Source organism: Phocoena sinus, chromosome 20, assembly GCF_008692025.1.
Source record: "Phocoena sinus isolate mPhoSin1 chromosome 20, mPhoSin1.pri, whole genome shotgun sequence".
In the NCBI taxonomy this organism is placed as follows: Eukaryota; Metazoa; Chordata; class Mammalia; order Artiodactyla; family Phocoenidae; genus Phocoena; species Phocoena sinus.
Window position 1 is genome coordinate 9,053,832 of NC_045782.1, and position 25,047 is coordinate 9,078,878.

A 25,047-nucleotide genomic window follows, 5' to 3' on the forward strand; every position below is an offset into this window, starting at 1 on the left:
CAGGACGTAGAGGGCAGAGAAAAGGTCAAGGATTTGGCGGAGTGCTAGCAGAGCCTGGAAAAGGAGAGGGCAGAGCTAACAGTAGCTAAAGAGCAAATGGGGCAAGAGAGGGAGGGGCTATAAGTATGGAACACTCTCTTGGTAGCAGCTGAGAAATAAGAGAGCAGGTATTAGCAGACAGAAGAAGCAATAGACCTTGATTTGGGCAGCAAGGAGAAAGTTAGAGGCGAAAGTCGCTGGTAGTGTTTGGTACTAAGGGCTAAAGCGAGGCAACAGCATCTTGTAAATCTTTCACATATCTCAGTTTGATACCATAAATCTTCACCTTTGCTGTGCTGAGCCTGGGCATCCAGGGGAAACTGTTCTACAAAGGAGGAATGGGCACTAAGGAATGATTGTGGGTAAGTGGTGACATACCTCAGCATGGGAGGGGGAAGAAGAGGAGCCTGGATGAGGACTTATGTTTCAGAAGCCTGAGAAGCAATTGGCTAGAGGATGTCTGGCTCAGAGTCTGCTAGAAGGTGGGAAAGACTCAGGGCTGGAGACACACGGGTTTAAGAGCCATCAGTAGCAGATGGTCACCAAAACCAGGGGAATGGATAAAATTACCTATAGAAGGGGGGTGACAGGAGAAGACAGTCCAGGAAAGATTGAGGCTGGTGGAGAACAAGCCACAGAAGGAGAGGTATCAGGGCATGGGGGAAGGTGAAGCTGTGGAAGCTTTGGCAGGACCACTTCTGCAGATGGAGTTGAAAGAGAACCCAAAACCAGGCCCCAAATGTCTCAGTTAAGAAGAGGGTGTGGACCATTGGTGAAGCCACCTCAGTGGAGTGGTGGGGACAGAAACCAGGTTTGGGTTGGTGGGGTGTGAAAGAAAGATGAGGAAGTAGAGACAGTAGAGACTTTCTTCAGGAAGTTTTGTGTTAAGTTGATGGAGAGGTGTAGAGCAAGAGTTAGGAGGTAGGGGTTTTGTTTTATTTATTTATTTATTTTTAACAGTGAACAAGATAGGCCAGATTGCAGGTGGGCAGGAAATGACAGAAAGAGAGGGACAGTAAGAGGAGGAAGGCTTTTCACAAGAATGCCTGGAGCCCTTGTTATCTATAGTACTTAAAAATATTTAAATAGGGACTTCCCTGGCAGTCCAGTGGTTAAGAATTTGGGCTTCCACTGCAGGGGGCACGGGTTCGATCCCTGGTGGGAGAACTAAGATCCCGTATGCCTTGTGGGGTGTGTGTGAGTGTGTGTGTGTGTGTGTGTGAGTGTGTGAAATTAAATAACCAGAAAATTACATGCACAAACCCTTCAACTGAACAGGGATATTAATTGCAAATCTCTGTAGCATCTTCTACTTCTTATCCATGGGGATAGAGAGTATGTAACTGTTGTATGTCTAAGTATTGTTTCATGTCTCGGTGCTGTCGGCCAAATGTACTTTTCCTGCAGCACCCTTGATCTCCTGACATATTTTTAATTTTACTACAAATAGGGCTCACCCTTTCTGTTAGCTTCCTCTCTCTCACCTTCTAACTTTACAGTTAACCAGTCCACACCTGAGCTCCCTCTGTACCTTCCACGCGATTCTTTGGTTGCCGGGGTCACACTGTGAGTTACCTTGCTTGCCTCCCCCCAGCCTTGGTCTCATGCTTCTCGAATTCCTTGAGCTCAGGGCTGGATACAGGTAAGTTGGTCCTTAATAGTCTAAAAGAGGGTGGTCATTTCTTTATTCTTCACGGCCTCGCCTTGATTTAGTTGTTTTCGCGTCTTTTCTCTTTTTCTGGTGCCCGATGCCCCGGGAAACAGAATCTTCAACTGCGAAAGGGTGGGAGCGGTGGGGCTAGCGGGGTAGCGGTGGAAGGACAGAGAGGAAGCCGGGGCGGGCGGCCTCCCGAAGCGGCCGGCAGAGGGCGCGCCGGCACCGGGATTGGCAGCGGCCGCCGTCTGGAAAGCGGACGCTGGCCTGGCAGGGGACTCCGGGGCTGCGGAAGCGCACGTGGAGCCGGGCAGAGCCTGGGGGCACGTGTGCTGCCCGGGGGCGTGCTGTCCCTGCTAAAAATACGCGTCCTGCCCGGGTCGGGTAGACGGCCCTCGGCGGGAGCGGCTTCTGGAGCCGCACCTTTCTGGGAGGGAGATGGCGTCTCCCGGGCCGGACACCTGGTCTCCCGAGAAACCCGGGGCAAGCCTCACACAGGGCCTCAGTTTTTTCATCTGTGGAATGGGGACCATTCATTTGCTCAAGCAATATTGCGTGCCAGTGTTATGCCAGGCACTGTTCCAGGCGTCAGGCATAACTACACGGTTTTTGCTGTGGAGTTCACGGCTTAAGAGTTTCGGAGTGGGCAGGAATAGTATAAATAAGCAATTTCATATTTCAAAAAATGCCATGAGAAAAGTAAAGAAGTGATAGTGAGGAGTGAAATGTAAGCTGGTACTTGAAGCCAAGTCACCCTGAGAGACATGGAGGCAGAGGAAACTGCCTTGAGTCTGAAGAGCCTGGCCAGTTGGATAAAAGGAAGAAGGCGGAGGGAGCGGCCAGGGAGAGGGCGAGGAGCTGGAGACGGAGACCAAAGCGCCCAGCACTGTGGACCCTGAAACTGATCTCGGGTGGAAAACATCAGAACAGCGGTGGTTTGTGCGGAGGTTGGACCTGCCCGGAAGGGGCTCGAGGGAACCTCCCAGAGCGAGGGAAAAACACCTTAAGGTGTTGATTACACGGATGAACACGTTTATCAAAACTCAGCGAAGAGTTGTGCATTTTGCTGTATGTAAATTATACCTCAAAAACAAACTAAAGTGTGAGAGTCCTCGGCTTGTGAGAGCAACCGTGAGCTGGGAAAGTCTGGCTGGCCGTGCGGGCTGATCCCGCAGGCCAGGGTGTGTGGGTCATCCTCTAGGGAGAGGGTCGGGCGGGCTGGGAGAAAGCAACCACACCTGGCGCTGTGCGGGCAAGCGTGGCCTCGAGAGTGGAGGCGAGCGGAGCCGCTCACAGCCGGGACCGAGGCTGCGGGCTCAGGCCCCCCGCCCGGCTCGTCAGAGGCAAGCTTGGAGCTGCGCCCCCCGCCCCGCCCTTCGTGCCGAGGCCAGGTGGCGGTTGGGGCGCGACCAGCCCGTTTGATTTCCCGCGGCCGGTGGAAAGGGGCGGGGGGAAGGGAAAGAGGCCGTCGGCCAATGGGTTGGGCTGTTGTGGGTCACGTGACGGCAACGGGGCGGGGCCCAGGTGTACTTACAAGGCTGCGGGCGGGGGCCTCGGCCTCCTCGCCAAGTCCAAGAGGCGGGGCCGGCGTGCTGGCCTGGGGGGGGGTAGCTTCGCTAGGATTGGCCTGTGGCCGGGAGGCGGGGCCTGCGCGCGCCGCGGCTGCGGGCTCCGATTGGCCTCGGCTCAGGGCCCGCTGCCGGCGTGCAGGCGAGGCTCGGGGCGCGAGGACCAAGCCTGGCAGTGGGTTCGCGAGCCAGGGGGAGGGGCCGGGCCGGTGGCGGCGGCGGAGGAGGAGGAGGAGGTGGCGGCGGGGGCCGGTACTGGGCCCGGCGGGATGAGCGAGGCGGAGGCGGCAGTGGTGGCGACAGCGGCCCCCGCGGCCACGGTGCCCGCGACGGCGGCAGGGGTGGTAGCGGTGGTGGTTCCGGTGCCCGCAGGGGAGTCGCAGAAAGCAGGCAGCGGGGCGGGCGGAGTCGGAGCCGCAGCCTCCTCGGGCCCCGCTGCTGGGACCCCCTCGGCGCCGGGCCCCCGCACCCCTGGCAACCCAGCGACGGCGGCCTCGGGGACCCCCGCGCCCCCGGCCCGGAGTCAGGCGGACAAGCCGGTGCTGGGTGAGGGGCGGGGCGCGCGCCAGGGCTGCTCTAAGGGGGGGGGGGGGTCGGCGGGCTGGGGGAGGGGCATCGTGGACCCCGGTGGGCTCCGGAAAGCCGAAGGCCGGTTTGACTCGAGACTCAAAGGACTAGCTAGGCTGAGGCCAGCGGACCAGAGTGGGTTCCCCTGGTGGGAAATCCTGCAGTTCTTGGGCGGGAGGGCGTGGTTAGTCTGGTAGGGTCTGGCCACGCCCCCGGGGCGGGAGACTTTTGGCCTTGATGACTCGAGTTAGTGTTAGGTAAATCTCTGGGACCAGGAAGCAAGTGCACTAGTGACCCTTACACTGGGAGGGCTAGAGAGACCCTCAGTTATGACTTGAGGGCGGAAGTTCGTGGACCAGGTGAGTACCCGGTTCTAGGTGAAGGGCCTTGATTTGTAGGATGTGAGGAACGTGCCTTAGAATCGGAAGCGTTTTGAAAGCCTGAGCCCCCCTGTATGGGCGCTTCCATTTACGTAGTGGAACTGGGGTAAGAATGCCTTGAAGCTACTGGGTGAAACCTGGTTGGCGTGAAGTTAAGCTTAATAGGTAATAGGGAGGTAGACTAGATTTTGGAGTGTCTCAAAACTGAGTCGAACTCCATCTCTTTCCCCATCTTACTGTCCCCACTGCATCCCTGCCTGGCAGCAATCCAAGTCCTGGGCACTGTCAAATGGTTCAACGTGCGGAATGGTTACGGATTCATCAACAGGTATCTGAGGAACCCAGGGAGGGGGTGGAATGGGTGCCTTCCAAACTGGCCTGTGGGACTGGACACCTTTCCAGCCTCATCCCTACCCCTACCAAGGCACATGGTTGCAATGTCCAGCTGACGCTGATTGGAAGCCTTTAACCACAGCACAGATGTGGGCAAGACGAAGCCGCCTCCACGTCTTCAAGGGCAGCAGAGGGTTAATGATCTAAGAAGTTGGCAAACCTGGTTCTGACCCTCCCAAGCCTGTCTGGGTCACCTTCTGGTTTAGTTTGCCGCCGCCTTTGTGGCAGAATGTACCTGCTGTCTGTGCCTCCGGGCTGGAATCCTCACTCATTTCCTGTTTAGGGCAGCACACTTAGCACTCTCATAACTCATCTCCCTTACAGAGCTGTTAGCTCGTTGAATCAATCCCCCACCTGATGGGACTGCGTCCGGTGGGGGGGTGGGGAAGGGAGGCGCCAGCACAGCCCGAGGCTGCTGCTTTCCTTCAGTTCCGCAGCCCCTCCCACCCACCCACCCCTGCCCCCGCACTGGGCGGGGCGTAGTGGCGGATTCTGAGCGGAGCCAGGTCTCTCCCAGAGGGCCTTCCCAGCCCAGGCACCCTGCCGAGCCAGACCTCCTGGGAGGTCCCAGTTCCCTCTTAGCAGGCTGACCTTTGTGCAGATCTAAGTGCTTTAAAGCTAGAACACTTGTTCTAGGGAAGGGTCCCTCTCTAATTCTGGAAATGAGGACTCCTGGGAGGTTCTGAGGGACGGCCTCACCCCTCCCCCATTGGGGTGCTAGGATAAACTGGGGTGATAGGCAAGGTCGTGACAGATCGAATGTTCTCTCTCATCCTTGATCTCTTGGTGTGTTGAGAGGGGGCCTGGGGTTCACCTCCAGGCTGAGAACACAGTTTTGTGGCTGTTTGGAGCAAGTTCTTGACCCATTTTCCCCTCCTCAAACGTGTTCTGCACCTCAACTCCCATCCGCACTTTCTCCCTCCTTGACTATAGAAGGAAGAAACCGAGTGGAATTTTCCACCCGTGATGTGGGTTGGGGAAGAGGGGTTGTTGGCTGGGGACAGTTATACCCAGCACCACCAGGTTCTAAGGTGCCCTGGGGTAGAGGGTGGAGTGCTCAGCAGGTGAAATCTGGCCCAGCTCCTTCAAGGTGCCTTTGCCTCCCCCCACAGCCCTTTCCTCGTGAAGCCCAGGTTTTTCATGGAGGTTTTAGGGATATTTGCTTCATACCAGCTTCAGGGGGCCCCCGCTGGCTCTTGTCTCACTCCCTGGGCCCTGTTTCACCCCAAGCTGCCGTGGAAGGTGGAGAGGATGGGGCCACAAGTCTTAGGAATGGCAGCTAGGGAGGCTTCAGTGGAGGTGAGCGCCTTACCAAAGTCACCCCCTAACAACCCATCCTGTCCTGCAGGAATGACACCAAGGAGGATGTCTTTGTTCACCAGGTAAGAGCTAGGTTGACTTTCTGAGGGGAGGAACCCGCCCTCTTTGATGGCCTTTGCCCTTATCCTTAGCAGCACAGATCATGTTTCTCCAGCTTTCACCTCCTACCCGGAAATAGTGCCCCCATCCACCCGCCTCAGGTGCCTGTATTAACTGCATTGGCCCCACTTGTGTTGGGTTGTCTCTGTAAGAAACGTACCTGTTGCCCTCTGGGCATGGCACGCTCACTACCTACTGGGACCTGTGAACACCCTTGGAATGAATTACAGGCGGTGTCCAAGGGAAAGGACACAGGCTTGCGCTACTTGGGTGCAGTGGTTCTCAAAGTGTGGTCCCTGCAACGGCAGCATCACCTGACATCCAAATTCTCAGGCCCACCTCACTCCTAGTGAATCAATCAGGCTTGGGGGAGGGACCAGCAGCCTGTTTTTACAAGCTCTCCAGGTGTTTGTGATGCACGCACAGTTTGAGAACCACTGCTTTGGTGGAGAGCGCTCTCAGTGGGATTGAGGTAAGAAGCACAGTACGTTTTACCCACTTTGCAACTTAAGACTCTCGGCTTTTTGTTTTGCTTTTGAGTTCATGTTTCTTGCTTCCCTTCTTGAAATCCTTGAGGGGTGGGGGAGGAGGGAGTGTGTCCTGGGGACCATGGTGAACTGCACAGTTGTTTGAAAGCCGCTCGTTTGTGGCTTTTCCCCTGCTAAACTTTGACTGCCTTCTCCTTGCTCCACCCTCCAGCCCCAGCCCACAAATATTCAATAAAATTTTGAAAAGAATGAAATTGGGTGGTGGACCCAGCAGGGGCGCGAGAGACTCCCGGCTGGCTGTCCTCACCTTTCTCCTGGCCTTTCCCTAACCAGACAGCTATTAAAAGAAACAACCCGAGGAAGTTTCTGCGCAGTGTTGGAGATGGGGAGACTGTGGAGTTCGATGTCGTGGAAGGAGAGAAGGTTCGAGGGCTGCGGTGGGATGGAGAGCCCACCAAGCCGTGGGAGGGTGGCCTGGAAGTCCCCTGAGGCTCTGGCCTCCTCAGGCTGTAGGACCAGGACTGTGTCCTCACGCAGACCTTGTCATCCTTAACGTTCTGGCCACTCCAAGGGATGTCCTAAAGAACGTGTCGCTGTCACCAGTCAGCAGTATCTGGGTTTCTTTGTAGTTCACCAAATACTCCCATGCCTGTTCTCCATGCGGGGCCTGTGCCCACATTCTCCTCTCAGAATCAGCCCTCCCAGAGACAGACACCTACTGCCAGCCCTCTTTCTCCCTCCCCACCCCACCTCCAGGCTAAGCCTCAAGAGGGTCCAGTGGAAGCTATTTCAAAAGGACCAGTTGCAGATGTGGTCCCTCCTAGAAGGGTCCAAACACCTGCCACTCCTTCTCTGGGGAGGGTGGAAAGAAGTAGAAGTTATAGGACCTGGAGGAAAGCTGGAAAGGGGCGTTTAGCTGGAAGGATGGGAAGACAATGATTCAGGCAAGACTGGGAAGGTTGCACACCGGTTTCTGGAGCAGGTTCTCACCCGTTCCTCCCCACCTCCCCCCGCAGGGCGCAGAAGCTGCTAATGTAACTGGGCCCGGCGGGGTGCCAGTGAAGGGCAGCCGCTATGCCCCCAACCGACGTAGGTTCCGCCGATTCATCCCCCGACCCCGCCCAGCTGCCCCGCCACCCATGGTGGCAGAGGTTCCATCGGGCCGGACAGAACCAGGCAGCGAAGGGGAGCGTGCTGAAGACTCCGGGCAGCGGCCCAGACGACGGCGCCCACCACCCTTCTTCTACCGACGGCGCTTTGTGCGAGGCCCTCGGCCCCCCAACCAGCAGCAGCCCATAGAGGTGGGGGAACTGGGAACGTGGGAACCAGCTGCGAGTTGGTGAGGCTGGAGACCAGAGTCCCCAGACGAAGCAGAATGGTGGCCTGGGAAGAGCTGCAGACGCCTGGACAGCGGGTGCCACCCGGCTCACCCGGGCCTTTGTGTGTTCCCAGGGCACTGATGGGGCAGAACCCAAAGAGAGAGCCCCGTTGGAGGGGGACCAACAGCAGGGAGATGAGCGGGTACCCCCACCCAGATTCCGGCCCAGGTACCGAAGGTAAGACTCCCTGTCCCAGGCTCTGTCTTCCCCTTCGCCAGCCAGTATGGGGACAGGAGGATGGGAGGGGGATGGCCCTGAAGCCAGTGGTCATGAGGGCTGGGTAGCTGAGCGATTACTGCTGAGGTGCCCAGGGGTTAGCAGGCACTGCTGGGGTGGGGTGGGGACGGAGAGGCAGCCTGGTCCACCTCTGCTGGGTGGCCCTGGGAGGGAGGGACGTGGTCCGCACAGGGCTCCTGTCCCTTCAGGGTCCCTATTTTTCTCCCCAGGCCTTTCCACCCCAGGCCACCCCAGCAGCCCACCACAGAAGGTGGGGATGGCGAGACCAAGCCCAGCCAAGGCCCCGCTGACGGTTCCCGGCCTGAGCCCCAGCGCTCACGAAACCGCCCCTACTTCCAGCGGAGACGGCAGCAGCCCCCTGGACCCGGGCGGCCCACAGCCCCAGAGGTGAGGACCTTGGACTGTCCGTGTGTGGCGGGGGAGAATGAAGGAAAAGGCTGTGGCCAACTTGCCTGTCTCCCTTCTTCCCCCACTTCTGTCTTCTTTTCCTTTCCCTTCCCTCTCTTTGTCCCCCTTCTCCTGGCCTTGCTCCCACCCACCCTGTTTCACGCAGCCTGACACCCAAGAGACAGTGCTGCTGGGTCCACGCCTGGCGGGCACCCCAACCCACCAGGAAACCCCAGCAGAGGCGGTCGAGCCCACGTCACCCCCTGCAGACTCCCTCTCAGCTCTGCTGGGAGCCCCAGCACCAGCCTGTGGATGTGAACTGGGGGAGGAACGGGAAGAGAAAAGGTGGGAGGAGGTTGAAGTTGGGGGCTCCAAAGGACAAGAGGGTCTCAGTCGATCACCCTTGTTCTCTCTAGACCTCGGCCCCCATCAACAGTGGGGACCCCCCAACTGCCATACCGGAGTGATTCCAACTCAAAGGACACCCAGAGCCACCATCTGGTGAGTGGCAGGCCCAGGACAGGTACCAAGAGGGTGGGGATGGGGCTGGGTGGTGATAAGCTGCTGGTCGTGATTTTTTGGTCTCTCTTTCTCTCAGGTATCTGCCAGTTTTTCCAACTGACCTGGATCCTACCCAGCACCTCCCTCCCCGCTTTCCCACAATTCATGACATCGAAACACCAGCTTTTCCCCTTTTTCCTGGAGACTCAGGAGGGCCAAAGCAACAGCCTTTGGCTTTTTTTTCTCTCCCTGACCAAGGGTTAAAGGAAGGGATCCATCCTTATAGTTCAGAGTCACCAACTCCCTCCCCTAAATCAGGCTGAGAAGAAACCAGCCAGCTCTTACCTCCTCCTAGTTGTTTTTCTTTCCCCTCCCAGTTTATTTTTCGTTTCCCCACTACCCCCTACCTCTGAAGCCATTTTATGAACCGTCATGTGCCACCTGAGCCTCCAGTAAAAACAAAAACAGGCTTTCCTGTTGTCTTGGTCTCTGCCTCTTTTCTGTTCAAGAGCCTCGCTGGTAACTTACTGTAGAGGGGGCGGCAGCAGGGCCTGCGCTCAGATCCTATGCCCACGTTTCTAGCTGTACGGCTCTGCAGAAGTGCCTTCATCCCTGTGAAGTTGACTTTTCCCATCTGTGAAACGGGGCTAATGCCTCCCTGGCAGAATGAGTGTTTCCTGAAGTGCCGAGAGCTGCGTCTGGCACCTGCAGCGTCACCTTACCGAGCATTTACTACCGTTAAGGAAAGCAGTGACTACAACTCTTTAGGGGGCGGGGGGGGGGTGAGTGAGTGACAGCATCCAGAGGGTTCTGCGGCCTCGGGCTGAGGCAGGATGGAGAGGAGACGGGGGTTGGGGTGGCTATGGTCCCTGCCTCAAGCCCATCCCGGAGTGTCTTCGCATGACAGGACGCTCATCTCATACAGTAACTTTATATACGGATCTCTATATATATACATTTAGTACAACAGACCTTCAGTTTCTTCTCCCTGCCCCTTCTTTTCCAAACATATACAAAAATATCTGAAGGCTCCTCCCAGCCCAGTGTTCACAGGCAGCCTTTCAAATCCCTCTTTCCCTTAGTTGGTCAAAAGCCTTTGGGTACAACACCCTCCCGGGATGGGAGAGGAGGAAAGAGCTGGGGCCCCCATCTGGCAGCCTTGGGGAGCAGCTGGGGTGGGGCCCGGAACCCTGAGTCTAGAGAGGCGCCTGCTGTCCCTTCCTCTCCCCACATGTGGACGTGTGTTCCCTCTCACCCCAGAAGCCCGAGCAAGAGGACTGAGCCTGCAGTGAGAGAGGTGAGGTTAGACCTTGGGAGGGGTGCGTCCTTTGCCCTGGAGGGGACAAGACAGACCCCCCCCCTTTCACCCAGAGTCTGTGGCAAGAATTCAGAGAAAGTGCCAGAGTGGGAGGAGTCCAAGGTGACAGGAACTGGATATCTCTTCTCCAGTCCTGCTCTTGGCTTCCGTTCACGCCCACCAGAAAGTCAGTCTTAGAGCCTCTCCTCCCTATAATCCCCCTTCTCTGGCCGGGGCGGAAGTATCCTGGAGCTGGGGCGGGGTGCGGGTGGGCTACAGAGGAAGGAGGGGATGAGAAGGGAGAATGGCCCACCCCACAGCCACAGCCTAACCACAACACAAATAATCCAAGAGTCACACGAGGGGAATGAGGGGGGTGCTCAGACCACCCTTCCCTCCAGCTTCCCAATTCCACCAGGCTGCAGGGGGTTTCTCCACCCTGGAAGTAATGGGGAAGAGAGGGTTAAAGTGCTGCAGAGGAAAGGAGGGGGTCTCTGGGTGGGTTGAAGAACTGGCTCTCCCGCCCTTGCTTTGCCCCTCAGTCATTCTCATCTGGCCCTAAGTACTCAAGCTCTGTGCTGGGTTTCACCTCCTGCTCTAAAAGAGAGGGTGTCCGGCGGAAGGCGGCTGAGATCTGGTCAAACGTCCGGCCGCGGGTTTCAGGCACTTTTAAGAAGGTGAAGATGAAGAAGCCAAGCAGGAGGACCGCGAATAGAAGGAAGACGTAGGGACCCATAGCATCCTGGGACAAGTGGAGAAAGAGGTGTTGACAGAGGAGAGGGAACGGGTGGCCTCCAGCAAGCCAGGGACTAAGGCCTTCACAGGGATACTGCACAAAGCAGGTGGCTCCTTTGCGGGGCAATGGAAATTACCAGGAAAATTTAGTGAGAAAAGAATTCTCTGAACCCCAACTCTCCTGGTTTTTCCCTCTCTTACCATCCTGAGTCACTGAAGTCAGAGTGGATTCCCGGCCATTTGCAGTATTAATATGAAGTTTGTAATATTACTCCTAGTCTAAGTAAGTTATGCCACTAGTTTGTTTTGAAGAAACCTCTGTGTTATCCAATCTAGGTCAGTTCCCTTCTTTGATTCTGGTGGAACAGGTGGTCTTCAGGACCCACGTGGTCCACCAAAGTGACCCCCCAGACCAGCACTCTATGGGCAGGGGAAAGGGAGAAATGCTGACTGGAAAGTAACTGGGCTAGTTGTGAGTGTGAGTTGCCGTCCTCTGGCTGACCATGTGGGAGATGGGGACCGGGCAGGGGACCTACCGCAACATACTGGAAACCCATGCCAATGATGAAGTTGCACGTCCAGTTGGAGAAACCAGCCACAGCCATGGCTGCTGGGCGGGGTCCCTGGCTGAAGAGCTCGGCCACGATGAACCAGGGGATGGGGCCAGGGCCAATCTCAAAGAAGGCCACAAAGCCAAAGATGGCCACAATGGAGACATAGCTCATGGCTGGAACCCGCTCCTGGGGGCCAGGCAGGGAGGGTGGAGAATTCAGGTCAGGTCTTTCTGGATCTTCCTTTGCCCTCAACCCAGCAAACTGGCATCTACCCCTACCAGCTGCTCACGGGGGGCTGGCCACCCTTGGTTAGAATAGGTCCTCGAGCGCTTGACATTCAGCTGGCCACCCTTTGCCAATTCAGGGCAGAGGGAACGTGGTCTCCCAGCTCTTATAACTGTGGATTCCCACTTGGTTCTAGAGCTGGGTCCTTAGGAATTATTGGTCCTGAGGCTTGACAGGGGCTCTCCTCCCTGGCTGCCAGGATTGTGCTACAGCTTCCACCCAGAGGAGGAAGTGCAGCCTGGGTCCCTCGGTAGCACGGTCCTGGCATACGGCCTGGCCTCAGGATCAAAGGCATGTATGTTGAGGCATGGCCCTGGCTGCCCACAGAGCCCCTTGGGGCAGTTCCCCTGGGTTGGGCCACGGGTCCCCTTCCCTCTCCCTAGGCCTCACCAGCAGAAGCAGAGCCACGGTCATCAAGATGGCACAGCCACACATGCCTGCCAGGCCTAGGAGTTGGAGGGTCCGGCGCCCAGCCCGTTCCACCAAGAACACCTGAGGGGAGAGTCAGGGCTTGCAAGGGGCCTTTAAGGCTTGGGAAGTGGGAGGGGTTAGGTGGGTGGGGCCAACCAAGAGCTGGATCTCCAGGAAGCCCAGGGTTGTGAAACCAATGGTGGGGGCCCTTCCAGAGTTAAGTAGTTACCGAGACCAAGGTGAAGACCGTGTTGACCACACCGGCTCCGATGGTGGCGTAGGCTGGTTGCCCTACCCCCGCCGTCTCGAAGATGCTGGTTGAATAATAGAAAACCTAGAGGTGGGCGAGAAGAAAAGGGGATGGCAGGGATATGTCCCTCCCTCCCTTGCAGCCACTCGAAGCTGGACTGACCCTGAATTTGAACGGAGTGGGCTTGCTCCCTTCTTCCCTCCTCTCAGGCTCTTCCCTGACCCTTGCCCTTCCTGGAGGCTGCTGCATACGTACTGCGTTGATGCCCGACAGCTGCTGGCTCAGCTGCAGCACAATTGCAATGACGAGGGGTTGCCGGTGGATGTGGCTGCCCAGGAGCTGGAGCAGGGACAGTGGCCGCTCATGCTCCAGCTTCCGCTTCTCCTCCTTCAGCTCAGCCAGCTCTTCAGACACGTCGGCCCAGCCTGTCAGGCGCTTCAAACCTGGAGGTGAGTAGGGTCAGGTCTGAGAGGGCAGGGAGGGGGCCTGGGAGGAGGACAGGCACCAGCAAGACGGCGCAGGAGCTCACTCTTTCTGGCGGGCCCCTCCAGGTTCCGGATGATGTACAGGTAGCGGGGGCTTTCTGGGCAGAAGGGCAGCAGGACCAGCTGCAGGAGGGCAGGCAGCATAGTGATGCCCAGGAGTAGTGGCCATAGGGTAGCAGTGCCCAGTATGGACTCCAAGCCCAGCACCTGTGGCAGAAGGGTGGGAGGGAGGGCAGGCCGTTCAGCCTGTCCCCAGAGCCCCACCCCAACCCCCTTCCCAGCCTCCCGTGAAGCCAGGTCCAGTCACCTGGGCAATCAGGATGCCAGTGACAATGGCCAGTTGGTTGAGTGTCCCCAAGGCGCCCCGCAGGTGAGTGGGGGCGATCTCCCCCACGTACATGGGCACCAGCCCCGACGTCAGCCCTGGGCAGAGGGAAGGAGAGAGCTTCTGAGGGCAGCTGCCCACTCTGACCCCCCAAGCCCAGGGAGAGTGAAGGAGAGCAAGGCACTGGGCGGGACCACAGTGCCCGCGGGTACCTGAGTAGGCGCCAATGAGGAACCGTCCAAGAATGAGCAACTCGTAGGAGGCAGCCGCCTTGGCCAGGCCCATGAGGGCGCCCCCTAGCACTGCCAGGGCATTGTTGAACAGCATTGCCCTCTTCCTGGCAGGCAAAGAGTGGGGCTGTGAGAGTTAGGGCATTGGTACTCTGGCTCCCTTCCTGTTTTCCCTTGCCCTCCAGCCTCATACCTTCCCAACCACTGAGAGATGACGCCAATCAGGAAGGAGGAGATCATGCCGCCCACAGAGAAGATGGCCACGGAGAAAGCCCAGAGCATGGTGAGGGTGCCTGGTGGGATGGAGCCGGGTCCCTCAGGCCCCTGCCTCCCCAGCCACGTCTCATTGTAGCTCTGTTCAATCACCTGGGGGACAGCACAGGAGTTATTCCCTGCAGACTCCTCCCTCTCTGCTCACTCCTGACACCCCCTGCCTTGTCTGGGCACCCCACTCTGCCGGCTGTAGCCCCTCACCTTCTGGGGGGCATTGATGACCCCGATGTTGTAGCCAAACTGCAGGGAGCCGAGCACAGCGGAGAATACGGCGAGGACCAGGGTCCCAGTGACTCGTTGCTGGGGGTGCTCCCCATCCTGGGCAGGCGGAAGCAGAGAGGAGGCATATCACATGGAATCATGGCATCTTTCCTTCCTCAAGGGGCCCAGGCCCAGCAGGAGCCTTGAGATGCTGGGTTCCATCCAACATGTTGGGCGAGGGAAAGTGGGCCATATTAGGAGTCGCTTGAAGATCTCACCGTAAACAAGAGCAGGAAGAACCCGAGAGTACCAGGGCATGGAGGAGAAACTGATGTTTGAGTCCAGTAGGCAGAGAAATGTTTGAGGACCTGGGTCTCACAATTCCTCTATGACCTTGGGACAGGCTTGGGCTTAAAAGACCTGAGTTCAGATTTGTGTGACCTTGGGTAAGTCACTGCCCCACTCTGAACTGGGGAGATAGGGGTGATGTTGCCTAATTCGCCTACCTGTCAGTGAAAGTGTGAAAATCAAAATCAAACGTTAACAGTGTCCCCAACAGTGCTGGTTTTATAAAGTGACAAGTGCATTATCGTCATCAGCCTCTGTCCTCTCCCCTCCCATCTGGGGGTTCTCTCCGCGGGCTCCTGGAAGCCCCCAACAGGCTCAAGAAAGCCATTTCCCAAAAGGACATCGCGGTCATTCCTCCTGGCCTATGTTCTCTGTCTCCGCCCCGGCCTCCCTTCCCCCTCTAAGCTGCGACGAAGGGCAGGGGGCCATGCTGGCTTTTGCCTGGGAGAGCCTTGCCCAGGGGATGGGGGCGGGAAGGTGGTATGAGGTGCGGTAGCGGTGGTGGCTGATCGCTGGCGGCACAGACTGTCTCCAAACGGAAACCTGAGCTGGGGGAGGAAGGGCTGACACTCCCCTCTACCCCTCCACCAACCGTGGGGCGAGGGAAAGTTCAGCGTCCTGGAGGACTGACAAGAGTGGGGGTGGGGGTGGGCCTACGGAGAACCTCCGGTCCTCGAAAAGTTGCGGGCGAGCCGAGACAGACGGACAGCTGCTGAAGGGCAAGACCCGCCTGGATCTGCTTTCTTGAGGGCAGAGTGTCCACGATCCCGGCGCAACTCGCCAACTAGAGAAGGGGGCGAACCCTGGACTCCCAGAATCCAGCCGCTGTCCTAGCCCCCGAATAATCCCCCAGACCCACTCTGCCTCTTGGAGGGACTGGAATCCGACCGTCACGGGTTGTCCAGCCCGGGTATAAATAGCCAGTCCCCCACCCCCACCCCCTGCGTCTGCGCAAGGACCGCCCCCTAGCTGACCCCAACCGCGACCCCAGCCCGAGAAAAGCGGGACGCGTGTCCGCGTCCCGCCCCCGCATGCCAAACCCTACTTCGGAGCCGATCTGTTGGAAGCCCGACGGCATCTTGTCTTAGGAACTGGAGATGCACGAGCTGCCGTAGATGAGAGGGAGGCGACTGGGGGTCTGCGGCCCTAGCCTTGGCGGGCAGAGGGAGCGGGGGCGATGGGGGTCGCGGAGCTTTGTGCGGAGGGCGAGTCTGGCGGGACCCACAGCCACAAGCCGAGGAGCCAGAGAGCAGCTCCCGGGGATCTGGCTGAGCCTGGCCGGCGGGGGAAAGACCCGAAGAGCAGCCCCGGCGGTCCCCCAGGGCCACGCCTTTCACAGCACCCATTGGCCGGGAGCCCGCACACCCCAGAAGGCCACGCCCCTCCCTGAGCCTGAGGCTGAGAGTTTGGCACCTGCTGTAGGGTAGGCCAGCGAGGCCACGCCCGTCAGCGTGCCGGGCGAGACACGCCCCGCGGGTTCCCGCCGGCCTACGTCCCGGAAGTTTTGAAAAGGGGGTCCTGGGACCCCCTGGAGGCCAAGTTCCCCTCAGTGTGAGGACTTCGCCCACCGGCCAAGGTTCGGGGCTGAAGAAGCGACTTCAAAGCCCTTAGCGGCGGCTCGGGACGGCGGGGTCCGAGAGGAAGGGACGGGCCAGGTACACTTGCCCGGGAGAGAACTCGGGCGGCCCAAAACTGCGCGAGCCGGCGCGCGGGGTGGGTGCGGAGCAATGGCCTGGAGTAACCCACAGTGGTTATTTTTAGCTCCCACATTGGGAGACGCCAAATGTCAGGTCCCGGGTGTCCCGGCCGGTCCCGGGCGGGGGAGGGCAGGGAGACGGAGCCTTAAAGGATCCGCGACACGCTTCCCACGCGGAGATAGCCTTGGGCACAGGAAATTCCGTTCCTAGCGGGTCGGGTGTCTGGCCTTGGTGGTCCTCTTTCCATGCATCCCTGCTCTGGGCACTGTCTATCTGGCCCTGCCCCTACACCGGTTCCCCACGTTGGTTCCTGGAGGCGGCCCGAGGGACAGGTGGTCACACCAACCTGAGGCCCCTGAGCCGCCAAAAATGTGCTAGCCGCGTGGACGACTAGGACACGCTTTCTAGAGGTCGCTCCGGGTTTGAATCCCCAGCTAAATCCTGCCCAGCGAGTTGGGCGCGACCTAGGGGTGGCGAGTCCCCAGAGCAGCGGAACACTCGGAGTACAGAGAGCGCGCGTCTGGGAAAAGGGGACTCAGAAGCGCGGGGCTTTAGTGCCACCTGGAGGGAGAACGCGGATCCGCAGCGGATCGGGCCAGGGTGGTCTCCGGCCCACTGTCCCCGTCATTCTACCTCTCTAAGGCTTCCATTACTTCCAGCCCAGGACTCTTTCTGGAGCTCCAGATCCGACTGTTCAGCTGCCGCGTGGGTGGGCAGCTCACATGATAAGCGTGTCCAGACCTGCTCCACCTGCTAACTTCCTCATCCCAGTGAATGGTCCTATTAGCCATCCTGTCACTCCTATCAGAAGGAGGAAGTCATGCTTGATTTCTCCTCTCCTGCACCCGCCCCCACCCCTTTACCAAGTTAGTTATCAACATTGGAGTTTTGACCTCCTAAACTCTCATATTCATCCGATTTTCTCCACCTGTACTGTTGCCACTCTGGTCCAGACCACCATCACCCTGACTGGTCTCCCTGCTCCTCCTCTTCCCCAACAGGGAGGGCAGAGTACCACACAAAACAGTCCAACCTCTCACTCACGCTCCCCCCAGAAGTCTTTGTTGCCTACTGTCAAGTTCAAACCCCTTTTCAGAGTGAACAAAACCTCCTGCCTTTCCTCTTCTATCTTTGCCTCACTTTCTGTCCTCTCCCTTGAGTTTTAGTCAATTCCTAACTACTTTTTTTTTTTTTTTTTTTTGCGGTACGCGGGACTCTCACTTTTGTGGCCCCTCCCGTTGCGGAGCACAGGCTCCGGACGCGCAGGCTCAGCGGCCATGGCTCACGGGCCCAGCCACTCCGCGGCATGTGGGATCTTCCCGGACCGAGGCACGAACCCGTGTCCCCCGCATTGGCAGGCGAACTCTCAACCACTGCGCCACCAGGGAAGCCCCCTTAACTACTTCTTGTACCTAGAACACACTGTGCTGTTTCACTCCTTGGTGCCTTTGCCATGCTAATCTTTCAGTCTGCAATACCAGAGGACTCCTATTCATCCTCCAAAAAAAGCTCACCCTCTCTGTGACACCTTCCTTGGCTTTCCTCCAGAAATCCATGTGTCCCCAGGACTTCCCTGGTGGCACAGTGGTTAAGAATCTGCCTGCTGCTGCAGGGGACAAGGGTTCGAGCCCTGGTCCGGAAGATCCCACATGCCGCGGAGCAACTAAGCCTGTGCGCCACAACTGCTGACCCGCGTGCCACAACTACTGAAGCCCGCGCGCCTGGAGCCCATGCTCCGCAACAAGAGAAGCTCCCGCTCGCCACAACTAGAGAAAGCCTGCGTGCAGCAACGAAGACCCAACACAGCCAAAAATAAATAAGTAAATTTATTTTTTAAAAAAAGTCCATGTGTCCCCAATATAGTGTATTGTCATAATTTCTTCTCTGCACCTTAACCTTGAGGACAGATGATCATCTTGTTTACCTCTGTATCCCCAGCACCCAGCCTAGGGGTGGGCACTCAGTAAATGTTTGTTGAACGAATGGAATGAAGGTCTGCTCCTGATAGCCAAGAATGCGGATTAGGGAGCAATCACAAAGCGGGGAAACCTTTGGTGAATGGCTCCACATATCTGACCAAGGGTATGTAGATGAAGAACTAAGGTCTGCTGGTTGAGGAGAACCAATCATTTGTGAGCAGAGAGGAGCAGAAGCGATTGATGGAAGCGGAGAGGGACCAATCAGGAAGGTAAAAGGAAAGCCAGGGATGCTGGAATACCACAAAGGGAGGAGGGCAGGGAGAGAGGAAAAGCCAAGAAGAGTGCCAAGAGGAAAAAAGGGAGTTGGGGGGAGGCACAGATTGGGGGCAGATGATAAGTCAGTGTAGCAGGTGGAGTGCAGGGCTGGGGTCTGTCCTGGCACTCAAGGCACGGCACATTCCTGATCTCATTCAGATGCTGTGTTCTGACGCTTCCAGGAGTTTAAACCCCAGAGAAAGTGGAATCAAGGAAAGCAAATCGGAGCTAGATACAGGGGATAGAGTAAAGTGTATGGAGAGAGTGATGGAGGAGTAGAAGAGACAACAGGAATAAGGAGAGACAGTTGGGAGGGAGGAAGAAAAATGGCTGGGACGGTGGGAGAAAGAGGTCGATTGAGAGAGGATGGAAAAGGAAGGAGAGAGACACAGGACACAAGTGGGTACTTCACACTGGAGCCTGTGTGTGTTGATTTGCCTAGAAATTAATCTTTGGCCCATTTGATCTCAGAACCAGTTGTAGCCCTTCCTAAGCTCTGCCCTATGTCATGGGGAGTTGATCCCTGTGGGCTTTTGTTTTCAAGCTCCTGTGTTCACTGCCTTCTGGCCTGGTGCAGCCCACAGTAGGTAAGAGATTGGAGGGCAGGAGAAAGCCAGGATATTTCTTCCCTCTCTCTGCGTCCAGCTCCTACTCTACAGGCCCACTTTGCTTCCAGCTTCTGGAGGGAAACCTTGGACCCCTGAGTTCCAGCAATGCCATCTCCTCCCTTTGTCCCGTCACTGTTTTTGTCAATATATGAGGGTCTCAGGTACAGAGGATTGAATTAATGACACAGTTCTTGGTACATTATCCTCACTGATCTCTATCTTATCTTGTTTTTATTTAAAAAGTTATTCTCTTTTATTTCCACACCCATTTCTCATTTGTCCTCCCTCAAAAGACAACCATTCCAATGTATTTAATGATCACCTGCAAAACATGACTTTTTTTGTGTGCACACATTTTTAATTTATGTAAATAGCAACTGGTTACATATTTCAATCTGATCTTATTTTCAGTAAGCACTATGTTTTAAAAACCCATTCAGGGAATTCCCTGGCGGTCTGGTGGTCAGGACTCTGAGCTTCCATTGCAGGGGGCATGCGTTCGATCCCTGGTCAGGAAACTAAGATCCCACAAGCTGCAGGGCGCAGCCAAAAAAAAAAAAAAAAACCCCATTCATGTTCTATGATTATCAAAGTTATTGTTGTATAATTAATCTATTGCATTATTTATTTATTGCATAATTTATTGTTGCATTATACTCCACAATGTCAGTCATCCCATTGATAAGCACCCATGTCACCTCCACTTCCCAACCACAACAAATAACGTGGCAGTGAACATTTTCATACAAGGCTCTTTATGGGGGATATGTCTCTGCCTCTGCCTAGGTCTTTGTCTTTATTTCTATCTATCTCCACCGAGCAGAATTGCTGAGTCATAGGGTATACTTACACCTAATTTGACTAAAGAGCTACCAGCTTGCTCATAAGGATGACGATCACAGTCTCCAGTTCCATCAGTAGTTTGGGAGGGTTCCACTACCACCACACCCTCTCAGGCAGCATCCACCCAGAGCAGGATAGTTAAGAGTATGCATAGTTAAGAGCCCAAACTGCCTGAGTTTGAGTCCCAGCTTTGATATTTACTAACTTCGTGCCATTGGGAAAGTTACCTAAGCTCTTTGTGCCTTGTTTACCTCATCTGTAAAATGAGAAGTGAGATAATAATAGTATCTACATCTTAGGGTTTTAATGAAGATGAATAATGTAATAGTCACATAGTGCTTAAAATAGAATTGAATACGGTTAATTATTTTTGTTTTTTAAAACAGCTCTATTGAGATATAATCAACAAACAATAAACTGCACATATTTAAAATGTACAATTTGGGGACTTCCTTGGTGGCACAGTGGTTAAGAATCCGCCTGCCAGTGCAGGGGACACGGGTTTGAGCCCCGGTCTGGGAAGATCCCACATGCCGTGGAGCAACTAGGTCACAACTACTGAGGCTGCGAGCCACAACTACTGAAGCCTGCACGCCTGGAGCCCATGTTCCACAACAAGAGAAGCCACTGCAATGAGAAGCCTGCGCACTGCAATGAGAAGCCCGCACACTGCAATGAGAAGCCCACGAACCTCCACAAAGAGTAGCCCCTGCTCACCACAACTAGAGAAAGCCCACACGCAGCAATGAAGACGCAACACAGCAAAAAAAAGAAAAAGAAAAAAGAAAAAAAAATTTTTTTATGAAATAAAATGTACAATTTGGTAAGTCAAAAGATTTTTTAAATTGATGTATAACTGACATGTAACATTAATTTCTGGTGTATAACATAATGATTCTATATTTGTATATATTGCGAAATGATTACCACAGTAAGTCAGGTTAACATCCATAATTTGATAAGTTTTGACATATGTATACACCCATGAAACTCTCCCCAGAATCAAAATAACACATCCATCACCCGCAGTGTTTCCTTGTACCTCTTTGTAATTCGTCTCTTCAGCCTCTAGGCAACCACTGATCTGATTTCTGTCATTATGGGCCAGTTTGCATTTTTTAGAATTTTATGCAAATGAAATCATACAGAGCGTACTCTTTTTGTCTGGGTTTCTTTTACTTACTGTAATTATTTTGAGATTCATGTATGCTGTTGCGTGTATTATGAGTTCATTCACTTTTGTTGGGAAATATCATTGATTTGATTATCAATAGTAATTAGTTTGATTATCCATTCACCTGTTGATGGATATCTGGGTTATTTCCAGTTTGGGGCCATTACAAATAAAGCTGCCAGGAACATTCACATACAAGTCTTTGTAAGGACATGTATGCTTTTATTTCTCTTGGAAAATACCTAGGAGTAGAACGGCTGGATTATATGATAGGTGTATGTGTAACTTTTTTTTTTTTTTTTTTTGTGAGTAAACCAGGCTTTTACTCCTCACAAGGTCATTTCTGAGTTGCAAACAATTTTTCCCTATATTTCCCCCACTCAGTCTGGGCTGCCACAATCAGACAGACAGAAAGTGCCAGGACACTTTTTTCTTGCATCTGTAGTGGAAACCTTAGCAGCAGACAGTAGTGTGTAATTTTTTATGAATCGGCCAAACTGTTGTGCAAAGTGGTTGTCCCATTTTACATTCCCACCAGCAATGTCTGACAGTTCCAGTTCTTCCACACCCTCACCAACACTTAAGATGGTCAAGCTTTTAAAATTCAGAATGGGCTATATGAGATTTTAATCAAATGACAATTTGCTTCGATTTCTAATATTTGTCAGTTCGGTAGGTGAAAGGTGATATCTTACTGCAGTTTTCTGTGATTACTTAACAGCTTGGAGCATCCCTTTCAACACTTGTTAGCACTTTGGCCGTCTTTTTTCTGCAGATTCCCTCCTTGTATTCTCTGCCCATTTTCTCTTGGAATATTTTTCTTGTTGATGGGCAAGACATTTAAACAAATAATATCAGTTCTTTGTCAGATTTGGACATTGCAAATATTTTCTCTTGTTGTATTGGCTGCCTATTAATTTTTCTTCGGTGAACTTCATTTGATAGAAATCCTTAAATTTGGTGTAATCAGAATGACCAATTTTCCCTTTAGGGTTTGTGATTTTGAAATTTTGCATATGTTCTTTTCCATCTCTGCATCACAAATTCACCTTTTCTTCCAATAACTTTATAGTTTTACTCTTGATATTTAGCTCTTTTTAATCCATCTAGAGTTCATCCTTGTTTTGGGTGTTAGGGATCCAATTTATTTTCCTTATATTGAGCCACATTTACCACATGTCCGATTCTGATATATACAAGTGTCTGTCTCTGGTATTCTGTTCCATTGGTGTATCTGTCCTTGCACTAATACTATACTGTTATTGTTGCTGGATGCTTTGTAGCAAGTTTAAATTTCTGGAAGGGCAAGATCCCTCTTGTTACTCTTACCACTCAGCATCAACTTTTTTTTAAAATTAATTAATTAATTTATTTAGGCTGTGCTGGGTCTTAGTTGCAGCACGTGGGATCTTCATTGTGGCATGTTTAGTGAGGGATCCTTAGTTGTGGCATGTGCACTTCTTAGTTGTGGCACGTGAACTCTTAGTTGCAGCGTGCATGTGGGATCTAGTTCCCCGAGCAGGGATCGAACTTGGGAGCGTGGAGTCCTACCCACTGGACCACCGGAGAAATCCTCCCTCTCAGTGTCAACTTAACCATTTGTGTTTTTTTGTTCTTTTTCTTATTGCTCCAAACAAATTTGAGGGTAAACTTATCAAGATCTTTCAAAAACCCTCCCCCAAAACAAAAAACAACCACCAGATGAATTTTTATGGGTAATATATCAAATTGTAAGTTATTCTGGGGACAAGTGATATCTTTATAATGTTAAGTCATCCCATTTAAGAGCATGGACTATCTCTCTGTTTATTCAAGTCATCTTCTATGTTTTTTAGTAGAATTAAATTTTTTCTTCCACTGAGGTCTTATGAATACTTGGTTTCCTAGATGCTTCATAATTTTTGTCAGTGATGCAAACTGAGTGTTTTGTTTGTTTGTTTGTTTGTGATACACGGGCCTCTCACTGTCGTGGCCTCTCCCGTTGCAGAGCACAGGCTCCGGACGCGCAGGCTCAGCGGCCATGGCCCACGGACCCAGCCGCTACACGGCATGTGGGATCTTCCCGGACTGTGGCACGAACCCGTGTCCCCTGCATCGGCAGGCGGACTCTCAACCACTGCGCTACCAGGGAAGCCCGTAATGTATTACTCTTTAAAAACATTTTTTACATTTGGTTAAGTAATATTTTATTCATGATGTTTGCATCTGTATTTATAAATGAAATGGGCCTATAATACTTATATTACCCTTAACTGATTTCAGAGGCAAGAGTAATGTAGCCTCAGAAAATGAGTTGGTCACTTTTTCACTCCTTCTCCAGATCTGTATCTCAAAATGCACTCCAGGCTGAACCATAGGAGATTATCTGGACCAGCATCCTGTTTCCCAAGCAGGCAAAATATTATCATTCCTATTTTATAGATGAGGCAATTGAGGCCCAAGAATAACTTCCTGAATGGGGTGGAATTGGAACCTGGAATATTTTAACTGCCTTGGGTGTACAACTTCTTGGTCTGACCAGTAAAATAATCACCAGTGACCTGTATAATAATGAGTTTTTGAGTTATAATACATAATATTAAAATAACATTGCAAGTTTCCAGAGTTCACTTATTTATCAGTTTTTCTCAGAACTCAAAACATATTTTCCCATAGAAATAAACAAGTTGGTAGGGTTTCCACATCAGGTTGCCTACTTCATATGGTGTAGGTCCCATAACCTGATCCAATATTCCAACCAAATTTGATCTTTCAAATTCTTCCACTGTAACTTCTGGACTCAACATCTGTCATCATCCTTATATGCCAGCCTCTTCTCTGAATGCTCCTTTCTGAAACCTGGCTGTCTTGGAGGACACACTTCCCTGGCAGCCCTTTTTTTAAATTAAATTAAATTCTTTTTTGCCACGCTGCATGGCACATGGGATCTTAGCTCCCCAACCAGGGATCAAACCTGCATCCCTTGCAGTGGAAGCACGGAGTCTTAACCACTGGACTGCCAGAGAAGTCCCAGCAGCCCTTTTAATAAAGGCCTATTTTTGGTCCTACTTCATATACCTTAGGGTCTGGAGCTGGGAGTATTGATCCTCAATGCTACTTTAGACCATTATTCTTCCTTCATCCTTCAAAATCCTCTGCTCCTATGACGTTCATCTCTGGAAGTAAATTGCCCACTACCTCTAACTGTTGCTGGGGTCTTCCAGCCTGATCCTTCACCCACATTCACTGACAACTTTAGCACCTGGCTCATCATCTTCCTCTTTACACCTATGTTCTCATCATCATTGCTGTTGACTTCAAAGCCCACCAGGGTACTCCACCGACTTACAGTCTCTCACCCTTCAGTCTCCTCTCCAGCGACCTTTCTCTTCAGCCCACCCTCAGGCCCCTACTCATGGCTCTGTCATCTCCTAAAACACCCTCTCCCAGTTTCTGGAATTCAAGCCTTGCACCTCTTATGATCACCTCCTAGCCTTCCGGGTCATCTACTCACGTATCCCTACTCCTTTCACTTCATGGAGACCTTGAAATCATTGACCCAATCAGTTTTTCACTATCCACCGACACTGACTCCTTTTTATGTTTACTCTCTTTTATACCCAATTTATATCCATGATCTAGCACATAATCACTCTCATGCAAATACTTTAAAACCCCTTCTCTCTCTGTGTTTTTTTTTTTCTTTTATTTTGGATTCTCAGTTCCCTGACGAGGGATTGAACCCAGGCTACACCAGTGAAAGCCCAGAATCCTAACCACTAGTCCACCAGGGAACTCCCGCTTCTCTCTCTTTTTAGCAAAATCCAAATCCTGATTAATTCCAGCCATCCATCCACTTGCTCCTTGGACCCAACTCTTTACTTGAAGGCTACTAGAGCAAAAAATCCACAGTGATGCTGACTGGTCACACTTTAAATCAGTGGTTCTTAACTGGGACCAATTTTGCTCACCCCCTCACTGGGACATCTGGCAATGTCTGGAGACATTTTTAAAAATTTTATTTTATCGAAGTGTAGTTGATTTACAATGTTGTGTTCATTTCTGCTGTACAGCAAAGTGATTCAAATACACACACACACACATTC

General features: G+C 53.4%; 2 protein-coding genes across 3 annotated transcripts; one reads left to right on the top strand and one right to left on the bottom strand.

The window, feature by feature from the left end:
- Positions 1-3,481: 3,481 nt before the first annotated feature.
- Positions 3,482-9,492, top strand: YBX2 (Y-box binding protein 2). Its single transcript, XM_032616801.1, has 9 exons — positions 3,482-3,807; positions 4,473-4,536; positions 5,950-5,983; positions 6,842-6,931; positions 7,525-7,809; positions 7,961-8,064; positions 8,334-8,511; positions 8,928-9,012; positions 9,110-9,492. The coding sequence occupies exons 1-8, from the start codon at positions 3,531-3,533 to the stop codon at positions 8,976-8,978; spliced, it is 1,083 nt and encodes a 360-aa protein (XP_032472692.1). The 5' UTR covers positions 3,482-3,530; the 3' UTR covers positions 8,979-9,012; positions 9,110-9,492.
- Positions 9,493-9,929: 437 nt separating this feature from the next.
- SLC2A4 (solute carrier family 2 member 4) lies at positions 9,930-15,681 on the bottom strand. 2 transcript variants are annotated; one of them, XM_032617771.1, is made up of 11 exons: positions 15,452-15,681; positions 14,059-14,175; positions 13,778-13,950; positions 13,567-13,691; positions 13,337-13,452; positions 13,074-13,236; positions 12,800-12,987; positions 12,524-12,628; positions 12,274-12,375; positions 11,581-11,784; positions 9,930-10,748 (listed from the first exon to the last, which is right to left on the bottom strand). In XM_032617771.1, the coding sequence occupies exons 1-11, from the start codon at positions 15,482-15,484 to the stop codon at positions 10,209-10,211; spliced, it is 1,866 nt and encodes a 621-aa protein (XP_032473662.1). In that variant the 5' UTR covers positions 15,485-15,681; the 3' UTR covers positions 9,930-10,208. The 2 variants fall into 2 exon arrangements, with proteins under 2 accessions (XP_032473662.1, XP_032473663.1); XM_032617772.1 differs by having other exon boundaries at positions 9,954-11,051; positions 15,452-15,675.
- Positions 15,682-25,047: the final 9,366 nt, after the last annotated feature.